This window comes from Lagopus leucura, unplaced genomic scaffold, assembly GCF_019238085.1.
Source record: "Lagopus leucura isolate 7727_CA_CO unplaced genomic scaffold, USGS_WTPT01 Super-Scaffold_100033, whole genome shotgun sequence".
Taxonomy (NCBI): Eukaryota; Metazoa; Chordata; class Aves; order Galliformes; family Phasianidae; genus Lagopus; species Lagopus leucura.
This window is the reverse complement of record NW_024962282.1, coordinates 3,345,061-3,366,938: the sequence shown is the minus strand read 5'-3', so window position 1 is coordinate 3,366,938 and position 21,878 is coordinate 3,345,061. Positions and strand designations below refer to the sequence as shown.

The 21,878-nt window shown below is 34.3% G+C and overlaps 1 protein-coding gene across 9 annotated transcripts in view; it reads left to right on the top strand.

The window, feature by feature from the left end:
* Window positions 1–21,878, top strand: part of SBF2 (SET binding factor 2) — a 237,207-nt gene that overhangs the window by 203,050 nt on the left and 12,279 nt on the right. For 5 of the 9 annotated variants that reach the window (XM_042881903.1, XM_042881905.1, XM_042881904.1 and 2 more), the window contains 8 exons: window positions 27–98; window positions 2,276–2,457; window positions 4,759–4,935; window positions 7,492–7,593; window positions 8,816–9,001; window positions 16,499–16,625; window positions 17,899–18,026; window positions 19,858–20,091. In XM_042881903.1, coding sequence (XP_042737837.1) covers window positions 27–98; window positions 2,276–2,457; window positions 4,759–4,935; window positions 7,492–7,593; window positions 8,816–9,001; window positions 16,499–16,625; window positions 17,899–18,026; window positions 19,858–20,091 — 1,208 coding nt within the window. The remainder of the gene's footprint in view (window positions 1–26; window positions 99–2,275; window positions 2,458–4,758; window positions 4,936–7,491; window positions 7,594–8,815; window positions 9,002–16,498; window positions 16,626–17,898; window positions 18,027–19,857; window positions 20,092–21,878) is intronic. The other 4 variants (XM_042881909.1, XM_042881906.1, XM_042881910.1 and 1 more) reach the window with 1 other exon arrangement.

Here is a 21,878-nt window from a genome sequence, read left to right as displayed (position 1 = left end):
TTCTGTCTTTACTGTTTATCTGCCAGTGCTTGGGTACAGAGATAAATGTTTCACTCATTCCAATCCCAAATCAGCAACTAAGGGAAGAGTCCATCAAGGTACTGTACTCTGTGTCCTGGATGCACATTCTTATTTACTGTGTCCATAACCACTACTATATTTTAATATATGCTAAAGAAATACTGTCACAGAACCTTAACTCTAAAAGCATTAACAAACTTTGAGGGTTTTTAGGCTTATCAGATTTTTACGTTATGGTTTTGTTATGTTTTGGGTTTTTTGGTTTCTTTTGGACATTGAATGCATGATGAAAAGACGGTTAATAGCCACACACTTCAGTATTTTATGACTTAGTAATATTATGATCTCATGCAAAAGAACGTACAATTTTTAAGTTCTTCCAAAAGAACGTTTTTCTGTGCAAAAACAAAAGAGCAGCAAAAAAGAATTTAATACTCCTACTGCTTAAGTAGAACATTTAACAAATACCATTACCCAATCAGTGAACTTCCTTTCCAGAATTATTGGTATTTTTCCTAACCAGGGAAAAATTGATTATGCCAAATTAGGAACTTATGATAATATAATGAAAATGAAAGACTAAATAAAATGAAAACTAGATGATGGTAACAAAAAATGGCATACTAGGCAAAGTTAGAAAATAGTTATCCATCAGTGGTATATATGTTCATCTGTATGTATTTGTAGCTAGTTTTGTTGTTTTTGTTGTGCTACAGGCATTGGTAGAATGTTAGAAATGTATGCACTGTCTGCTGGAACTAATGTTTTTTCAAATCAGATGAACAGGACCTTAATTCTTTTATTAAATGCTTGCTGTGAATTCTGTTAGTGTGATAAAATCTTCTTTCTGTTGATTGTTTTAGTCCAGTGGAACAAAACTTTGCAGTAAACGCACTACTATGTGAGGTGTTTTATAAAATTGGGTGTTCCTGAGATTGAAACTGTTCAGAACTATTAACCAATTCTTAAGTTTCTAACCAGTCATCCTTAGTTAATCCTATTCATTTGATCACATCTGATACTGGGAGCCAGTCAGGCAGACAAACTAAAATGTATTACTGTGATTACTGTGTAGAGTTATTCTTAAAATGCAGAACCTTGCACATATCACATTGGACTTGCAAAAACGGTCATACAAAATCCAGAAAATACCTACTGATCTCTTCTTGTGAGGCTCAGTAGGCCTTGACAGTCTGGTTTGTTACTACTTTATCTGAAGTTGAAATCACAGAACTTATGGAAGCATAAAGAGATCAGAGCACATCTGTGTCATAGGAATTCCCTCTGGAAATAATCATGTAGCTGCATCAGCAACAATATGCAACCTAAAATGTTGAGAGGCTGAGCTTATTAGGTTAACACAATGCCATTCAAATGCAGCTGTGCTGCTTTCAGATGCAAACCTGTGGTTCCATGTCCCACTCCGCTGTTCCTTATGTGTATTCAAGATCACACTGTTCCTAATCTGTGAGACTTCTATACCATGCCCTGCTGCCGGAGTAATAGAGATCTTAGTGCCAGAATAAAACTGTAGAACTGTGATCTTCTAGGTAGACAACCTTCTCTCTGCTCTGACAACTGTACTGTAATCACATCTGCTACAATACAGTTGTAAATAACATGATTTTTCAATGTAAGGAAGTACCTTACATTCATTTCTATTTTTAATGAACCATTAGACATGGTAAAATGAAAAACCATGGCATTCTACATTTTAATCACTCTAGCTGAAGGGCAGATGTATCATTGTATATTTGTTTTCCATTATAATAGGTTACTGAGCTTGTTACTAGATTGTGTATGGTGAAGGGAACACGTATTCTAGAAAGAAGGGTATTTTAAGTGATAGTATCTCCATTTTTGAGGGACGTGATTATATAATATAGTTGGACATTCAAAATAATAAGGAAAATAACAAGGAAATAGGAGAATTTTTTGTCTGTACTTCTGAAAAATACCCAGCAATTTCATTTTCATGTAATTAGTTTCTTGCTAACTGTGGCTTATGTTATCACTTACCAATTTCTCTACAGTAGAAAGCATTGTTTGATTAGAATGACAGTCCAGTAGGATGATTTTGGCTATTTTTGGTATGATTTCTTTCAAGTGCATGTCATTCATTGCATCCTATGATGAATGTGAGTGACGTGTTTAAACACTGTGCTTTCTAAATTATGTTGTTGCGTATGCATTAATAATTAGCATCTCTTGCCTTATACAAATTGTTTCTAAAGTATTTTTTGTCTTAATGAAGGTGTATGGGCCAGTCTTCGTTCAAGCAACCGATTTATCAACGCTCAGACTCCATTCATTGATGTTGGTGCAAGACTTGCAGGGAAAGATAATGCCACTTCCTACAGTAGCACTTTTTTGCAAAGTCAGCTTTTGAGACGTCAAGCAGCCCTGTATATATTTGGAGAAAAATCTCAGTTACGGGTAATGGCAGTTTTATTTTTCTTTACATAGTTTTCATTTGGCTTGATTTTGATAACCCTAACTTATTTTAACAAACGGTATTCTAGATAAGATGGATGGATAACACTTCTTAAGGTGTAAACTTTCATGGCTATTTTAGGTAGTGTTCTCAACACGGACGTGTTCACCTTTTAGTTCCATTTTGCTGTGATCTGTATTGCTATACAAATAGTAACAATTAATGCCCTAAAACATGCTGGGGGTTAGAAATCATACTTTGCAGTTACATAATACAGCAAAGTTAATGTGAATAAAAACTTACTATATTTTTTTAAAGAGCTATACAACAGGTACAAACTCATGTAAGTTCTGTCACTAGAGTCCTGCTTGTCACTTTTCACAAAGTGCTCTAAGAGATACGAAGATGTGTAATATAATGAGAGGAATGGAATGGCTTTCCTACAAGATAAAGTATTTTCAAACTGGAAAATACATAACTAGGAAGGAAATGTTTTGCAAGGCAACAAAATGTCCAGCAACACCTTCCTATTTGAAAATCGCTTTGTCTTCACTGTTTCAACATTATTGGCTTAGCAGGAAGAAGCAGCAGCAGACTTTAGCTCTGTTAAGTTTAGCTGCTGAGATAAGGACCCTGCCAGTTACCCCTTTCAGAGGCTCTTCAGAATTATTCCAGGGCAGTTACAGTTCTCTATCTATATGATCCTGCTTGCAGAGCCACAGTTAAATGCACTTAAATGCATACTATCATTCAGCTGCTCATCTGATTTTCAGCTGAGTGATCTCACTATGATGTCTAGTTTGGGAAACAAAATCCAGACTTATTTATAGTTTTTCCTCATGTATTGGAATATATTATGAAGCAAATGGAATTTTATTAGTGAGGAAAAGCAGTTAGTCAGGAAAGCATTGTTACTGTGGGTAGTGCTTAAACTCACATGAAACCAAACTGATGTGAGTAAGACTAACTCACAAGTCTGCCCATCTGGATTTGCTTACATGAAGAAGTCCACAGTGTCTGCAGTTCTGTATATCTTTTTGAACTTTTTTATAAATTCTAATATTTTGGATGCAATTGTTTAAGAAACAGAAAACACGTGTCCCCTATATGAAGTCTTTACATCTATTTTTTTATATTTACAGATTTTTTTTTTAATCTCTACATTTAAAAATTGAAAAAAACACTTTTTTTTTTTTTCCAAGTACGAACACAGACAACATCCAATGCATTTTGTGAAATATATAGTATAGAAAAGCAGTAATTGCTAGGTAAATGTATCAGTATTCAGTTCTTTCTGAATTTATGTTATTTCTGGAGATGGAAGAACCGTGCTGTATCAGAACAATAAATCAAAATGCTAAAATTTTCTACAGACTGTCTAATTTTCTTCTGTACTTTGAAATCTTTTTATATCTTATTTTACTCTAAATTATATTGCATATGTATCATAGCATATCACTTTGTATCACTTTTATTTCATCTGCTACAACTGATTGGTAAATTCATTTTCCTTTTTTTCTTTCATCAGACAGTACATTAAAATGGTTCTTTTTATTAGGTATTTTATTCATATTTAATTTGAAATTCAATGACTTATAATATAATTAACATACCAGTAATTTACAGAGGTACCCTACTAAGTACCTAAATGAAGCATCCTAACTTCGTATGACGCAGCATAATAATATAAGAGACAAAACAGAAATTTCCAGATTAAGCATAATTCACCATTATTAGAATAAATTGCTCTTACTAAGAAAGCAGTTTATTTTCCAACAGAAGTTTTCTGTTCTTTTGGATTGCCATTTACATCTGATTTCCAAGTGAATGTTCTTACTGAAATCTTCAGTCAGGTCTTCTCATATCAATTTTTCATCATTGCATGATATCTTTTTTAACTATAAGCCTCAGAGGGTTCTGGCAAAGCAGGGCTTCCGTGAAGTAGAGTGAAACATGAGAAATTCAGCTAGGAAAACCACACATAAATCGTGGAAATTGCATCAGGTATTCCCTGAATGCTATTCTGAGTTGAAATAGGTGCTTTAAATCAGCAAATGCCTCACTTTGCAGTGACTGCTGAAATGAATCACGTTATTTGCAGTTATGAGGGTTCTTTTTTGGTTTGAAAGTTACATTTTTTTTATGTGTTACTGAACTACTAGAATTTGTCCTGCTGAACTACTCGAATTTGAATTAGGATTTGAAGTATTTAACAACGAAGTTGGCAAGACTTGGAGATTTGACAAGACTTGTGCTGACAAGTATACTTTTAAATTGCATCTGCTGTTGTCCTTCTCACACAGGGCTTCAAACTTGATTTTGCTTTGAATTGTGAATTTGTTCCTGTTGAATTCAGTGATATCCGACAGACAAAGGCAAGCTTTAAAAAGCTGTTGAGAGCTTGTGTTCCCAGCACTATTCCTACAGATTCTGAGGCAACATTCCTGAAAGCTCTTGGGGAGTCAGAATGGTTCCCACAGGTAATTTATATGACAGGTACTTCTACATGCAGTACTGCTTGCACCAAATAAATTTAAGACTCTTCTGACAGAGAACTGTTGTATTTTAAACAGCTGTTCTTTGCTCTTTGTAATTACTTTGCATGCTATCAATTCTGTCATTACACAGGTGTTAATTTTAATGCTACCATAACATTTACAGATGTGGGAGGTAATTTTTATAGCATTGTTTATATAGACTGTCTCTCTATATGGAACATATAAACAAGTAGAGATGATCATTTTTATTTATGGTCTTGGTTTTTTTAACAGTTTTTTTCTTATTCTATGTATTACAAAAATTAGAAAAAATAACAGACAATAAATGCACCTTTGATTTTAAAGTTGATATGCTACCCTTAATATATGTTCCTACCTTGAATTACCACGTTTTGCTGCATAAATACTCCTCAACAGCAAATAGTCTTTGAAAACAGAATAGGCAGAATACATGCAGGTAATTTAGTGATCTCAGTAATTATGCATCATAAAATGTACTTCTGGCTGGAACATGCTTCATTGCAAGGAATAACTTGACTCCTCACATTTAAGGTATGGTCTTTCCTTACGGAACATAGGAGCTGATCATTGAAATGTCTGACCCCTGCTTTGTCAATGAAAGGGAGAAGTCTGGAGACATAAGGTCATGATGACCCCACCATGTGAACATTTCCAGTCACAGAGCAATTGAGCAAGCTAATAGGTGTAGATAGACGAAATGAATATCACTGTGATGAAATAGGCACGTCTCTATAGCAGCGCAGAGATTAAGAAGAGGTTATCACATTGGAGATACACTCAAGTGTATTTGAGAGGAAAAGTAACAGTGTAAGTCTTTGCTCAAGATTAGATGACAGTACTAACTGTGATTCATTACCACGACATTTCTGTGGTGAAAATTCCAGGGTAGGTGACTTATGCAATAAACTTGATTTATGACTGAGTTTTCCCATTTTCTGCTAATCCTGTGAACGGACATAGATCTGTCATCTGGAAACTTCTTTTTGTTGTATCGTTCCTCTCTAGGTAACAGGAGTTGTGCCATATTGGTTTTAACACTGTGTAGGCTAAATAGTTCTTTATGAGGATTTGAATATGGAAGAAATTCAAAGTATATTCTGAGTACTACTAATAAAAAATAGTGTTCTTCTCTTTCTTTATATTGAGTCTTTGTAACCAGATTGCGTAGCAATTTCTTTCCTTAAGGACAGCAAAAAAATAGTCTTTCTTCTAGTCTATTGCCTGTGAAAGCATAGAACAATAAATGAACGATTTGATTTTCAGTGCATTATGCTTTTTATAAATAGTCTTTTCCTATTAAAAATTTCAAGAAAATAGTTCACTTTTAGTTTCTAGTAATGACTGTGTGAATATTCAGAGTTGTTAAATGTCTTCTGTTAAGTTTTCATGGTGATGTTCATAGGATTGGGGTGTTATTATTTTTATTAACAAAGTAAAAATCCATCCTATTTCTAGTGTTTCTTCTTGATCTTTTTTCTTATTATCTCCAATTTAATATTGAGTTAAACTGAGTTTAATACTGATTTTCTTTCATGTGAACTTACTTTTTTCCGTGCATAAATGGTCTTAGATGTCTTTTGCCATTTTTGCTTTCTCCCTTTCCTTAGGCTTTCATATTTTCTATGTTGCTATTGGATTGTATTCAGTGCACTGGAAAGAGCAGTTTGATTCTACTATAAAAAAGGGAAAAAAATTACTGCCTACATATAGGATATTATGTTACTTACCAAGAATGCATTCAAAGTATGAAAGATATGGTAGAAACACTGTAGGTTCTCGTTTTAATAGTAATGATGTGAACACTTCTCTGTAAGGTAAAAACATTCAAATTCACTTAATTATTTCAATTTGCTTATAACCAATATGTTTTAAATCTCGTTCAAGTATATAACCTTTCCCAGAGAAATTACTAACTCATCTGCTTATAGAATTTTAATACCACTAAATAGCATTTATCAGAATGCAAATAATGAACCTGTCCTCTTTTCACACGTTTTAGCCAGTCTGACCAAAAACAGTGTGAGAAAAAAGATTTAATCTATCTGAAAGTGTTTCCAGATAATAGAATGTTCTTGCTTTTCTTTTTTCATTAATTTCCGACTTCCAAGAGAATGAACATTAGAAATATTTTCTTCTATGTATCTTACATTTGTTCCCCCATCAAAGTATTGAGTGACTTTATGTGACCATAACTTTTCACAGGAAAAGACTGTAGTGTTAATCCCAGGGTGGAATTTCTCTGCCATAAATCTATCAACTGAGTTGTTGCCATGCTCCTTTTTATGACAACTATTTATTGCAGTGTTCATTGGTTGTAATGGTTCCTATCTCAAATATTTGCATGGTTTTGTGTAGTTCTGAGATTGTTTTTTAGTTTTCTGGTCTGTTTTATCAATAATTTATCTATACTATATATGTAGATTTCATTATACAAGTTTAATATTAAATATGAAGAGATTGCATTTATTGATAATATCTAGACATTTCTCTCATTCTTCAATTTGTAATATTATGTAGCTTCACAGGATAATGCAGTTGGGTGTCATCATCTCAGAGCTCCTAGAAAATGGTTCTTCTGTTATGGTCTGTTTGGAAGATGGCTGGGATATTACTGCACAAGTAAGCTGTTATTAAAACTTGAAATAATTAAATAGTAAGAAAAACACTGGGCAAGACTTTTTTACGTGTGAGACTGATAATTTGATGTAAGAGTAATAAAACTCTGTTGTGGCAACAAAGAAGGGACTGGAATATATGAATTCTTGTGTTTGCAATTTACTTCACAGAAGAGTTCATTAAAATGTTCCAGAGGCCCTGTTGGACTTAGAATTCTAGGGCTTATCTACAAGATCTGAGTTTCAGTACCTGATCATATGTAAGAATGAAAGCTGAAAGTTGTCACTACAGGTTATTTACCTTTTTAAGCACAGTACACTTTAACACAGAAGGGAAGGAGAGGAATTCCTTCTTTGTTATTTGCTTTCCAGAAATGGAACACATACAGAGAGAAAACCAACCGTGTGAAAGTGACAGTAATACACCTGTTACAAGGACAGATTACTGGAACAGATAATTTTGTGAAATATGCTATAAATTACACAATTGATAGCTCACTTAATGTGCACTGTGTTCATAACTTCATAATCCAGAAGATAAACATAGATGACAATAATTCTAGTAAATAAAAACATCGTGTAAAGCCAGCATCCTGATCCTCGGTAAACAAAATCATAAGGGAATGTAATAATCTTGGAATCATTGTCAAACAGTGAAGAATAGAGAAAGGCACATACATAGCTGGAGGTGGGAGATGTCTGTGCTGTGTTTTAACATCTTCAGAGATGCTGTCTACAAGAACAGGCTGAAGTTGTCTGGCGAGGACGATAGTTTGGCAACACTACCAAAGCTGTAGAGTCATCCTTAGGATCAATTCTTTAATGCTTTCTTTGCTGAAGTAGCCAGTACTATTTTATAAATAGTATTTTATTAATTATTATTATTTTCTATTGTTTATTTTATTAATAAAAGTGGTTTTATTAATAATGTAATTCAAAATTGTTAAGCATTTTCATGATTTCTGAATTCTTTAGTTGCACAGGATTGGCTTTTATGATTATCATTAAGACCCAATTTAATTAAGGCTCTTTCATGTGAGATCATATTTGTATTGTGTTATAAAAATATGTAGCCTACCTGGTAAAGTACTTTAATTGAATTTATATGAAGGCTTTTGTTCCTTTGAACTGGAAGCATATGATGGAATATTTATGTAAGTTACATAAAGTGGTTTCATTTTAACTTATGTCATTCTTAACATAATATGTCCTGTTTTGTGATCTAGGTAGTATCTCTGGTACAGTTACTCAGCGATCCCTTCTATAGAACACTTGAAGGCTTCCGAATGCTGGTGGAAAAAGAATGGCTCTCTTTTGGTCATAAATTCAGTCAAAGAAGTAATTTGTCTCTAAATTGTCAGGGTAGTGGATTTGCACCTATTTTCTTGCAGTTCTTGGACTGTGTGCATCAGGTAAGTCCACCTATATCTATGTATAGATGCTGTTATTTCATCAGTCATAGATAATGCTTTGAGGGAAGATTAATAACCTTCTTCTCCAAGTTTTAATAAAGGGACTATGTTTCACATGAAGAAAAGCTAGAAAATGAGCATCCATACAAAACAGACCTTCTAAGGGAATGGTTGACCTTAATGGGTATTTTAGTGTGATTTATGCAGAGATTTCAATTTGAAGTTTTTTAAGTTTAAGACTGGCTTCTGGCAGTTTGGAATACTTCACATTACAAGAAGAGATCAAGAGAGTTTTCATACAGTAGGTATGGAAAAGGCTTTTAACTCCTTGTGCTTGACTATGCCCTCTCAAGACACCTTGTACCCAGCCAATTCTGGAGACAGAAGTATGTTTAGCCCCTCTGTAGTGGTCTGTTTCAAACTCGTATGCAGAGGAATTATGGATTGAAATTATGTTCTTTCTACTCAATGCATTCCAAAGTCTGTTGCTATTACTTTTAGATAAGCAGAAACATGTTGCTAGCAGCAGCAAAAATTCAGTGGAAGGACATTTATGCACTGCTTACACTCTGGTGAATAATCTGTACTACTGAGGATAATTCAACCTTTATTTTTGATATTGTAACATATTTAGTAGAATAATCAACTCCATCTAAAAATTGGGTTGGCTTTTGGTAACTCCACTTGAGCTCCATTCCCCATCCTCATTTGTAGTTTATTGCAGACTATAAGGACCAAACTATGCCTGTAGAAATAAATGATGATTTCTTGAAGTAGGATTCTTAAAAGATAATTGCTGTAGGCCTATTCCCAGAATAAATTAGCTTTTGAGCTATACATTATTGGGCCCCAACCTAGTACCTTTCTTCTAAAGAGAGGGCTTCTTGTGGGGCAACCAACAAGAGCAACCACTGGACGTATATCAACAGCCTGACACATGTTGTACTCCCAGTAAGAGCTGGAAGAACAAAGTGACCATTACTACATAAATAATAACAGGTCACTTTTCCCATTGCCAGTTGATTTGTCCAAGATACTTGATCTGCTTCCAGGATCACTTCAACAACAGTACTGCAGTCCATAAGTCCTTTTGTTCATTTTTTAGATCTTGGTCTTATATACAAACAGTGTTAAGGGACAACAGTGGAGTTTTGAAGGCATTTTGGATGCAAGACATGATCTTTTTCCAGGAATTTAATTGCAGACTTGATCATGAAATACATTATTACTTAGGAAGTCTACTCTTAGGAGCACATTTCCAAATATACAGGATGGTTTTAATGGAAAACAAGTGGTAGCATGGAAAGAAAATTTTGCAGTTCTTGGAATTCTGCTTTTCTCATGCTGTTAAAATTCTCTGCTCAAGAGTTCGTACCTAAGTAATGCAATTTTCCACTTCTGTAGTTGAAAAAACAAGCAGGTTTCTAGGGGTCCAGTAGCAGTACCCAAAAAAGAAACAAACTCTAGAAAACTTGGAAATAATCACCTAAGTTGTTCTTATTTTTATATATTCTGCATGTGTGCAAGAAGATGAACACCATCAGTTACATGGTACAGCAGAGTAAGCATTTCTTACTCATTTCTGCTTAACTGCTTAACAGTAAATATAATGCTTTGCAGATTCTCTGCATATGGAGACACAAGGTAGGAGCTTGTGTATAGCTCTTCTTGTAGATGTCTTTCTTTTTCCACTTCTCATTTTTCTCACTGAAAAGTCTTGGCTTCTAGATATTATTAACCTGCATGTAAATTGTGTGGATGATTCCTCCTCATAGAAGAAGACTGTTAAAGCACCAACCTTCTGTCTAGCAATAGATGATCATAGTGAATACATACATGGAGTAGACCCTGAAAGAGAAGTCAGCAAGTAGACTTAGTCGATTGCCCAAAGCAAAGTCCACTAATTAAAAAACATACTAAGCCTACAAGCAAAGAAAATCTTTAGATATGGAGGAATGGTTATGAATGAGTTTATAAGAAAATGAGTGAAGACTTACTGATGAACATGTTGCAGAAAAGGATCATTTTTTATGTATTGCGACATTGAACATTATCTCCCATCCATTGTTGCTGTCTTGAAAGTGAATAAGTGATATCCTTGTAACTTGGGTCTGTTCTAGCATAAGAAAACCTTACAGATATTTGTCATGTCTCCTTTCTTATCAATCTGTTTCCCAGTGGCTGTGGTCCTCAGGTTAATTTTTATTCAAAATGGAGAGATTGATGAGCATCAGTACTGGCATTTTTCATTTAAACAAGTTAATCCACCGCCAGTTGTGACATAAACTATCCTTTGGGGTACCTTAAGGTTATTTCTTGTTTGTTGAAGTAGAAGGGGAAAAACATCAACAACAGCAAATTCTTAGTTGCAGCGGCTACAGCAGGACAGAATAGCTGTCCTGTTGTAGCTATTGAAATCCTGAGGCCTGCCTGTTGAGTGGTTCATTCGGCTCTTTGAAAATCACTTGTCTCATGCTGTATTCTCACTGTTGTCAGATATCTTCTGTTTTTACTGAGCTGACTGGATTGCACTGTCTCTTGTTAGAATTGATTGAATTGGCATTTGATTTGAAACAGTAATGTAATTTTGAAGAGATTCCCTCAAGCATTTCCCCTTGCCATTTTGATAATTTTTAGAAAATATGAACTAGATTCTTGGAGGGATTTACCTAGAAGTTCTGCTTCAGGTGTATGCTAATTACTCAATACTTCTTAAAAGGGTCTAAAGCAATGATTCATCACTCAAGTTAAAACTATATAGTAATAGACCTCAAGGGGGGGAAAAAAAGGTGTATAGAACCTCAGCAACAGCTGTGAACTATTTGCTATTGTAGATATAGCCTACATCATTTTAAACATTCTTTTCCTAACCGTGGAGACACTTTGCTTCGGTCTTACGGTAATAAATCTTAGGAAGCTGACATAAAGAACAACAAGAAACTTAACCATGCACACCTGTAGAGTAGATTTTTCCTCAAGTCCAGAGGTCACGGTCACACAAACTTTGGAAACAAATGGGTTATACAGAGCAAAGATGAAAGTTAGCATTTAAAGGATATTTTTAATTGTGGTGAGAATAGGATGTTCCATGTTTTCTTCGTGGCAAAATTCCTGTTAGATTTAAAACAGTCAGAAGTTCATAGAATAATGGAGTGTAATTTTCCTGATGTTAGAATTTACAATGAAACATGAAGTGGGATAAATCCCTGCTGTTAACAGCTGATAGGTATGATTCTGCTTTATGCTGCAAGGTGCCTAAATTATTCCTACTCTGTATATGAACCTCTTAAGGAAATTTGGTCTCTGTCATGAGAACTTCCAACAGAAGCGCTTGTGAATCGTCTCTAATCTTTGTACTTTCTTGGGGGGCAAGTTGGGTAGTGGAGCAATTTCATAATTTCCATTGTACTCTAAACATTATTTTTTTGTTTTTCTAAGACTAATCCTGAAATAAAAAATATATAATGTTCCTTTTAGAAAATGTTTACATTATCCATTTTCAATTTGATTTGGTTCTCCTGCATGATAGAGGAATATAATTCGTCTCAGGTAGGAGATTTGGTAGTATCTGAATCATCATTAAGAGGCAGTACAAAGTATACATGTTATTAGCAGGTGCATTTTACATAATGATCAGTATCTTCTGGTTTTTTGGTATTAAACTGTGTCCATGTGCCCAGGCTGCAGCTGTGTCAGCAGAAAGGTTACTTGATATAGGCCATCTGAAGCTATTAATTACCTCCCCTCTGGTGGAGATATTACACTTCCAGTCTGTTAGCTCAGGGGTTTGTGTGGATCTACGTGCCTTTTCTACCAAAATGATAGAAAAGAAATGGGTAGAAATAACTGTAAATATCTTATTTTGATGGATGTGGGTTCAGAAACAGTTCAGCCGATCAATCTGAAGTAGTCAGTATCTTCTTGTGAGGAATGATAGGGCTGTGTAGGGCTTGTAGTCTTCATCCAAGAAAGGACATAGGAACACAGCTTTGTGTAACCAGTGTGTTACACTTGGTTGCACCAAAAGTAAAGCCTCCAATTCATTTTCACGGCAACTACTGCAGATACAAAAAACACTGACTGAGCAAATTCTGAGCTGTAAAACACTATTTTTCAACATAGTCTCCACCATTCGCCAATTTGTGTGGATGAGCTGATTGAGGCACTCTTCATTTCAGCTGTTCGTGGCCATCCAGAACATGGATTGTGTTTCATCTCACCATCACCACTGCTGAAATACATCCCCCACCACCTCTGTGTGCACGTGCCACTCTTTGATCTCCATGAATGTTTCAGCACGCATTGACAAATGTCAGTGCAGTGCACTGGTGCAGTGTTTTCCACATGAAGGAATTCAATTCCACGCCTTCGCTTCCAGTGCACTTCCATGTCAGGTGCCATTTTGTCAGACTGCCGCTCTGCTACTGTCTGTTACACAGCAACAAAATGTAACAGAATATTGGTGGGAAAGTTAGACCTCTATTTCCATGTTACCAACATCTGCTTCTGACATTGTGGGCCAACATAATAAAATAGGAGGCGTTACTTTCGGAGCAGCCCTTGTAGTCTCGACATAATAGGTAATAAGTCTCTGTTGAGCCAGTGTGCATTAAATATCATTTGTTAAACTAACAATACAGAGAAAACAAATGAAGCAGTGATTCCTAAATTAGAACTGCGTCATCTTGTAAGAAGTCATTGTTTATGCCAAAATTCTCCAGGTGTCAGCTGAATTATTAATGTAAAATCATTCTTTCACAACAGCAGCATCTGGTAGATACTCACTGCTTCTGGAAGGCTGAATTGGAAAGTGATGTCACTGCAGGAAGCTTAAATGCTTTTAACTTGCATGTTAAAGTGCTTTTAACTTGCAAGTTTTGAGTATGTCTCTTATACATTTTATATCTTATAATATCTTATAATTCTTATATCTTATTCTAATATATCTAGATCTTATAAGATATAAGATATATAAGATCTTATAAGATATAGATATAAGATCTTATATCTAATTCTTAAATCTTATAATTCAGAGTCAATGAATTAACTAAAAGTGGACCGAAGAGTTACCAAAGAGAAAAAAAAAAAAACTGTAGAAATTTGCCTAAGTGGTTACATTGCTTACAGTAATTAATAGTCTCTATTTTATGTTTATTTTTAATTGCTTAAGTTAATCTGGTTATTTTTTCCAATGTCACATTTTTATTGTATCATTTGTGATATTAGAGCTGTATTTTATCAGAACTTTTTTCCCTGGTAGTTCAGCCATATTTTGAATTTCCACGTACTGCAGCACGTCTACACAAATCATGGGTAGTTGTTTCTTTCCCATCTCCAAGTGTGCTGAAATCTGCCATATACAATAGAAAACAAGCAGACACACTATGTTATTCACCTTAAATAAATGCTTGAGATGATAGCTGTTCTTACTCTAAAATGTAAATCTTATTATTTCTAGTTACTTGCAGTTCCAGAAATCTCAGAATTTAGATCACTTACAATATCTGAATGTGTAACAGGACTTTGGTACCTGTTTCTTGTTCTAGCTCTTGAAATTTACTGAAATAATTACTGGACCACAAGTAGAAGTTTGGACCATGTCAGATAACAGATTACTAAAATAACCAGTTTATCAAAAAAACTTCCTTTCTTGCTATATTCCAAATAATACTTTTCCTAAACAAGGTGGGAACTGTAAACTATTTGTATATGCCTGGATATGTATTGGAACACACACAGACCATTTTGGGATCTCAATCCAAAAGTTCATTAAGTCATTTTTTAACAGAATTAGGGTGCTCTGGTTATATTTAAATCTATTGTTTGCTAGAAAAAAATTACTTTCTTCTTTGTAAAGGGAACTAAAAAGTTACATTGTCTTTGTAATTGACCTTGAATTTATTATAGAAAAACAATTTTGCTTGGCATTATTCTTACAAAACAGTGCAGGAATACAGTAATTTTTATCTGGGAAAACATGGGGATGAAGTAAGAGTTGAGGATGTTAAACTGAGACAACTTATAATAGCTTAGCATTTTGAATAACTCACCATAAGCTAATATCAACATATAACAAGAAATCCTCTGACTGCACTGCTGTATATATATTTAAGGGGTCTTTCAAGGGATTTCCCTGTCACTGTTGTAAATTAGTAGTTAATCTTTCCTGCTGAATGCACACTCGGTTGTGGGTTCGGCTGTTGTGTTGTTTTTTTTATTGTTTCTTAGCTTTTTTTTCAAATAGCACATGTGAGATGTTAAACATCAAGTTGCTTCAAATAGCCTTGCTCTGGTTTCCTTAATGCTAAATAAACATGTCTCTTTTTTAGGACCTAGTTGCATAGAGATTAGAGAAAAAAGGTACAATGGGAAAATAGGAGTGCTGGGAATAAAAAAAGGCAATATGTGGCAAAAGTGCCAAAATAAAGGTATTTTACATGTTTGAGGGGAAACTACACAAATCACATATTTGAAAATTTAAATTCAATCAGCAGTTTCTTTCTGATTGAGAAAGCTGTTTCCATTGTAATTGAGGATTTTCAGTTCACTATCATCCTTAATTCTGAAAATAAATATTGCATTGACTTAAAGAGTAAAATTTACATTTAACACCTGAGGGCTTTGAAAGTAATATCTCATGAAAATAAAATTTAGATTTAAATTTTATATGGGCATCAAGTACTTATTAATAATTAATGAAGCAAATTTAGCCATGAATATTAAACTAAATGCCTAAAACTACAAATCAGGCTCTTTCTGAGGATGTTCAAGATGAAGAAATTCTAAGAGCCAGCTCTTCCCCATTGCTGTGCTCTGATGATCTTGTGTTGTTTTCTTAAACATTTGACTCTTGCTGGAGACATTCACTGAATTATAACACATGCAAATATTAATAAAAAATTCATAAAAAATAAGTAGTTCTCTATTAAATATATGCATATGAATAATGGCAAAGCACCTCAATATGTTGTTTTGTTTCATTTTTCACACTTCAATATTTTGGTTCATATTTTGAGAGCAAAGGATTATGTGTTGACTAGCAGGTACTTCAGAAATGAGCTGTTCCAGTAATGGCAGATAGAATATTGTTTTCCAGAGTTACTTATGTACATGTTGTCTTGTTTGGATCCTGAGCAATACCTAGAACTCTGCTGCAAAACCTGCCAATTAAAATTTGATTTGCAGGAAATGATACATCGAGGAGCAGCGTCTTTGCATATGAGTTTGCATGGTGTCTTATGAGTTAAAGTAAAATGATACCCAGTTTGATGACTTTGAAGAATCCAGCATTTTGTGCAGAGTGCAACATTTGAGTATAAAAGTACACTTTTGCATCATGGACAATGTGTGAATTTCAATGAATTAAATATTTTAGACAAATTGTAGAAGGATTTGTGTGCAGTTTCTTATGAATGTATTTGTTGTCAGATTTGACAAGATAATTATTTTCCTGTCTTATTGCCTCAAAATCCTTTTATTTCCTCTGTTTATTTTTAGATTCATAACCAATATCCAACAGAGTTTGAGTTCAATCAGTATTATCTGAAGTTCCTAGCTTTTCATCACATATCAAATCGATTTAAAACATTTCTTCTGGATTCAGACTATGAAAGACTAGAACATGGTATGTGTAATGTTTTTTTATCACATATTTTTTCTGGTTTTGTCCCCGTTTTTCTGTCCAGTGTCTGGTCTACAATATTTGCCTTGTTTGAGATGATCTAGTAATTGCATGGTAATACTCTAGTCAATTTCAGTTCAGGAATACAAACTAAAATGTAGGTGACAAACACGCTGAATTTTCTGAATGAATGATATGCAACTGGTGGGACTTAAGAAAAAGTGAAAAAAATGAGTGTCATGCCTTGGGTTTTGTTTTGCCTTCTTGGTTTGTTTTCTTTGTCATTTTCTTTTTTTTTTTTAGCAACTTACTGACTTACTTCAGTTTCCCCTATTAAGTGCTTGTTTTAATAGAAACAAAGTCCTTAAGAAACCTTCAGAGAGCACATGACATTTCAGGAAAGGGAAGCTTTTCCATCTACTGTCTCTCACTCTTTTCTTTTGAACTCTCTTTAGTGTTTCTCTTTTTTTACTCCCTACATCTGTCATGTGCAAAAGCTCATTTGCTCCCTACAAGACCTTATCTGCCCTCACAGCTCACATAAGACTTTACAACCACAGCCGAGGCTGTTCCTGGAGCTTGTTCATCAAACAAAATGCTTACATGTTCTGAATTTCACTGTTTCTCATGGCATATGGTCAATTTTAATGCTTTTCTTTAAAACTGTACTAACTGTGGAACATATTGAACTTCAGAAGCCGTTTTATTTCAACAAGAAAGAAATATTTTTATTATTTACCTTGCTCTGAACGAAAGATTGGAGTCAATTTCTTTCTGTCCTTTCAACCTGTATTTTTACATGGTTCTACAGCGTGTCCTTTTTTTTTTTTTTTAAACCACATTTGTTTATTTTGTGTGGCTACATTTTCAAATGCCATCTTATGCAGTATAAAGTCCTGTTTCCAGTGGATTGAAGGCCTGGTAACCTCTCATATTAGGGGACAGAATCAGCTAGCACGGCTCAATGATCTGTTGAGCCAGTATAGCTGGAGACAGAAAGGGACGTAAGTACCCTATTTCAATCAATTTCAGAACAGAATCATAAATATAATGCTATTGATTAATTTATTTTTTTAATATAAAAGTCACGTTCAACTTGTGGCAGAGTGGAAGTTACAAAGCACAGCGTTTGTTTCAACAAACTGTCTTTTGCAGCAATTTCACTTTATAGTAGATTTTACTGTAAATTCAATTTGTGAAATTCCTTTTGGCTGTGCTTTAATGTTTGCTACGTTTTATCATAAAGCTATCATTTGCTGCTATTTATTTTCTCTAGGGACACTTTTTGAAGATAAAGGAGATAAACACACCAAAAAAGGAATTTGTATTTGGGATTGTATTGAAAAGATGCACAAGAGGAGTCCTATTTTCTTCAATTACCTCTATGCTCCCACTGAAATAGAGGTATGTGTGTTTTGTTGTTGTGGGGTGGGTCTTTTTATTCATTCTTTTTAAGAAAAACAAAACCCTCAAAACAAACAAAGATCAGGTTGTTTGCTATTCTGAGTGATTTTCTGAGTACATTTTGATATCTTAATTTGCCTAGCTGGATAAAGCATTTGGTGGACAAAATTAATCCTTCTTAATTGATTGCTGTAATGTCTTAAAGCTTATATTTTCAGTCATCTTAGTTTTGGAAATTTCATTAAAGGGATGAATTCTGGAAATGTACATATGCATGCCATTGAGGAAAACAAGGTTACTTGTTTAATTTCTATAGTTATATGACTTACTATAAAAATGGTCCTAAAATCTGCATAGTTATTTTAAAATATTTGTTTATATACCATAATTCACAGTTATGGGGAAATGAGCTTGAAGTCCATTCCAGCCACAATGGAATGTCTAAAATGATAGACATCAAGACATCTAAGGAACTGAAAGAAAAGAGCAATGTTCATACTGTAGTTCTGGGGGTCAGACTGGTTTAAGGTAGTTCAGCTTCCCCCCTTGCCCCACTGATGTGCTTCTCTCTCCTGCTTTGCCAATGAGCTTCACCCTGACAAATAATTTATCTGCATGCCTGTCCACTGCTGGTGACCAGATAACGACAGGGTGTTACATGCTCCAATGTGTTGGAAGCCCTGTTTTCACTAACGCTTTTGTTGGTGTTTCTTAGCTTTCCTTTTTCCTCAAAGATTTTTTTACCACGCTGTATTTTAGAATGCATAGCACCTACAGCTCAAATCAGATATATAAACTTACCTAATATGATTTCGGTAGTCAACAACGCAGGCCCCATGACCCCCCATGCATACATACTCCTATGCTTCATTAAATCAGTATGGGAGAGAGAAGATGGAGAAAACAAGAGAGCGATATTGAATAGATAGGAAGTTCTTCACTTGTCTGATTCAGAGGAACATACTTTTCCTGTAGAACCATTACTGTGATGAATTTGTAAGTTGATGGCCATCTTATTCACTTTATGTTCTATCCATTTTACTGTAAGCCTGACAAGTAAGCAATTAAGATTTGCTTTCAGTGTTTTGGTAGTGTCTTTTTTCTCGTTTTTATTACAAACTGTTTTTCCTCATGTGAAATTGTGTTGTAATAGCAGAGTTTAATGATTGTGACTGAACATCACTCTTAAGACTTTAAAATTGCCCATTGACCTGGGGAAATAATTCCCTGTAAATAAAATATACTGATTACCTTATATTTATATACTATTACCTTATATTTTAAAGGGAAAAAAAAAAAGAAAAAAAAAAAGGTGTGTCCTTAATACAAAGTCGTCTGTTCTGTGAAAGCTTTAATAGTCTCTGGCTCATTTGCTCATGTTATTACGGTTATTCCAAGTGTTTGTCCACTTAAGTTATGCAGCCCTTCTCCTTTCCCTGATAGTAGAAGGTCTTGGATTTTCTGCTGAGGAGAATTTAAGGGTGATTGCTATCAAGTACCTTTTCTATAGGTATCTTTATCTTGCTATCTTTAACAGGGGTCACAAAGACTGTGAGGGTTGCAACTGTATATTGAATTAGAGTTCTTGGGAAACAATTTGTTTAGTAGAAGGATAATTCTGAACAGTATATCCCCAAAGGTAGTATTAGTTTGACTTTTTGATCTGACCCATATGCCAGAATCCTGCTGTGAAAATGATCAAAGTGCAGTATTACCCAACACAAGAAACTGTTACATTTAGAACAATCCATAAAATATAAGAATTGCATTTTTCAGACTGAAACACAGACACTTCCTTTCTGTTATTATAATAAAACTTTCTTTCTAATAGGCCCTGAAACCAAATGTAAGCATGTCCAGCCTCAAAAAGTGGGATTACTATGTAGAAGAGATTTTGGCTACAGGTCCTTCCTATGACTGGAATATGGTGGCTGCAAAATGCAGTGCTTTAGAGGAAGCTGACCAAACAGATGGTTCAGTCTCTCAGAAAAAGAGGAAAATAGTGTGGCCATGTTACGATGATGTTAAGAAAATACAACCTGATGCCATCAGCAGCCTTTTAAATGTAAGTACATACGTTAAACAGAAAAAAATAAGTTATTTTAGTTATCACGTATCATGTTTACCCTTCATTTATGTTATTTCCCAATTTTTATTTTTAGTTATTGCCCTGTATGTTATTGCCCTATGGATATTATATAAAATTATTATTAAAGCCAGTCAGAGTAGTTATTTAGTATAACCAACTGATTGCCTTCTGTAAGAAATGCACTAATTGTTCTTTTAATTGATGCAACGGTTGAATCTGTTTTTCTTGCCCTTTTTCTACTCAGTTTAATGCGTGTAGTAAAGATCCAAATTCCTGCAAGTTCAGGAAACAGAATCCAACAGTTGTTGGTTTCAGTGAAAGGTAGATTTCATATGCAGATATATATATATATATATATATATGTATATACATATCCCTGAGCGTCTTGGCCCAAATTTATCAACAAAACTTTCCGTTGTTACTCCTAGTATATTTATTTTTAGTAGGACCTTACTCAAATTCTGAAACGCTTCAGAATATTTCAGTATGTTATGTGGATGCTTGATTTGGGCAATGATTTTTTTCCTGTGGGCCCAAGTAGGCTCCTCAGGTTTTGTTGTTTCATAATTAGAAAATGAATAAGGATCCCATTTAGCATGGCAGTAGTTGTATTTTCTTGGATGTTTGTTGTTTGATTGTAATTGGCTATCAGTCCTAATGTTTACAGTATCTTCTGGATTAAAGGAAAGAAATGATGTGGTGATTCTTCATTTCCTAGAGGTATTGTTTCAAGCTATGTGCATATTCAGCTGCACATACAAAATATTTCATTATAAACTTTCATAAACTTTCATTAACTTTCATTAGAATTGAGATTGTGAAGCCTAGTGAAGCAGTTCTTGGAAAGCTGGGTTATGCTTTGGAATCCTGAAATCGCTGAAATTAAATAGCTCTTAACAAAGTCTTAGGGTTGGAAGATTCTGAATGTATATCAATAATTCAGAATAGACTTGCTTGCGTCAGAGAGCTAGCTTAATTCAGGAACACAACTGCTATCTCCTGTAGTCCATTTCATACAATCACTATTGATGAAAAAGAGGGAAAATGTCCGATTTTCAAAAATAAAATTCAGCAGTGAAACTCTTCTTGATACTGAAAGCCAGAAGTGCTCAAAGCTTCTAACTTCACAAATTCAATGAAAGAGAGCTTATCCGTTCCTCAACAGGGGTCATAGCAAGAATTCTTTCACAAAAAAAACCTAAGCCAAAACAAAAACAGCTTTTGTAACTATAGGCAGAACTACATTAGAAATATAGCAACAGTGTTCCTCTGCATTTCTTCATGGAGTAAATGCCAAGCTTATCCTAGCCACAGCTGTGAGAAAGACCATATAACAGGGAAATTAGCCATATTATATTCCAGAGATATGTGGGTCAGATTTTATAGAGTTTAAATGTTATTTGTGAATTAGATTATAGTAATAAAAGATAGCAGAGGAGAGGAACGTTTGGAAAACTTTGAAGAGGTTGTATAAAGGTTACAAAAATATTCTTCTAAGTTTAAAAAGCAAAGTGAACTTTCTTTTAAAACAAGTTGTTAATTTAGGGCTATTGCTGATGGGGGAAAAAGACCTCTCTTTAATCATAAATCCAGTGAGAATGTGTTGGTATCCAAGAAATGTTTGAACTGAGAACATATTCTAGTAATGATAAACTGTTAGGGAAGGTTGATTTTTCTCTTTGTTTATAATGATAATACCAAATATGTTCAAACTAAAGGTATTTTTTTTACAGAAAACTAGATAATACTCATCAGGATGTGAA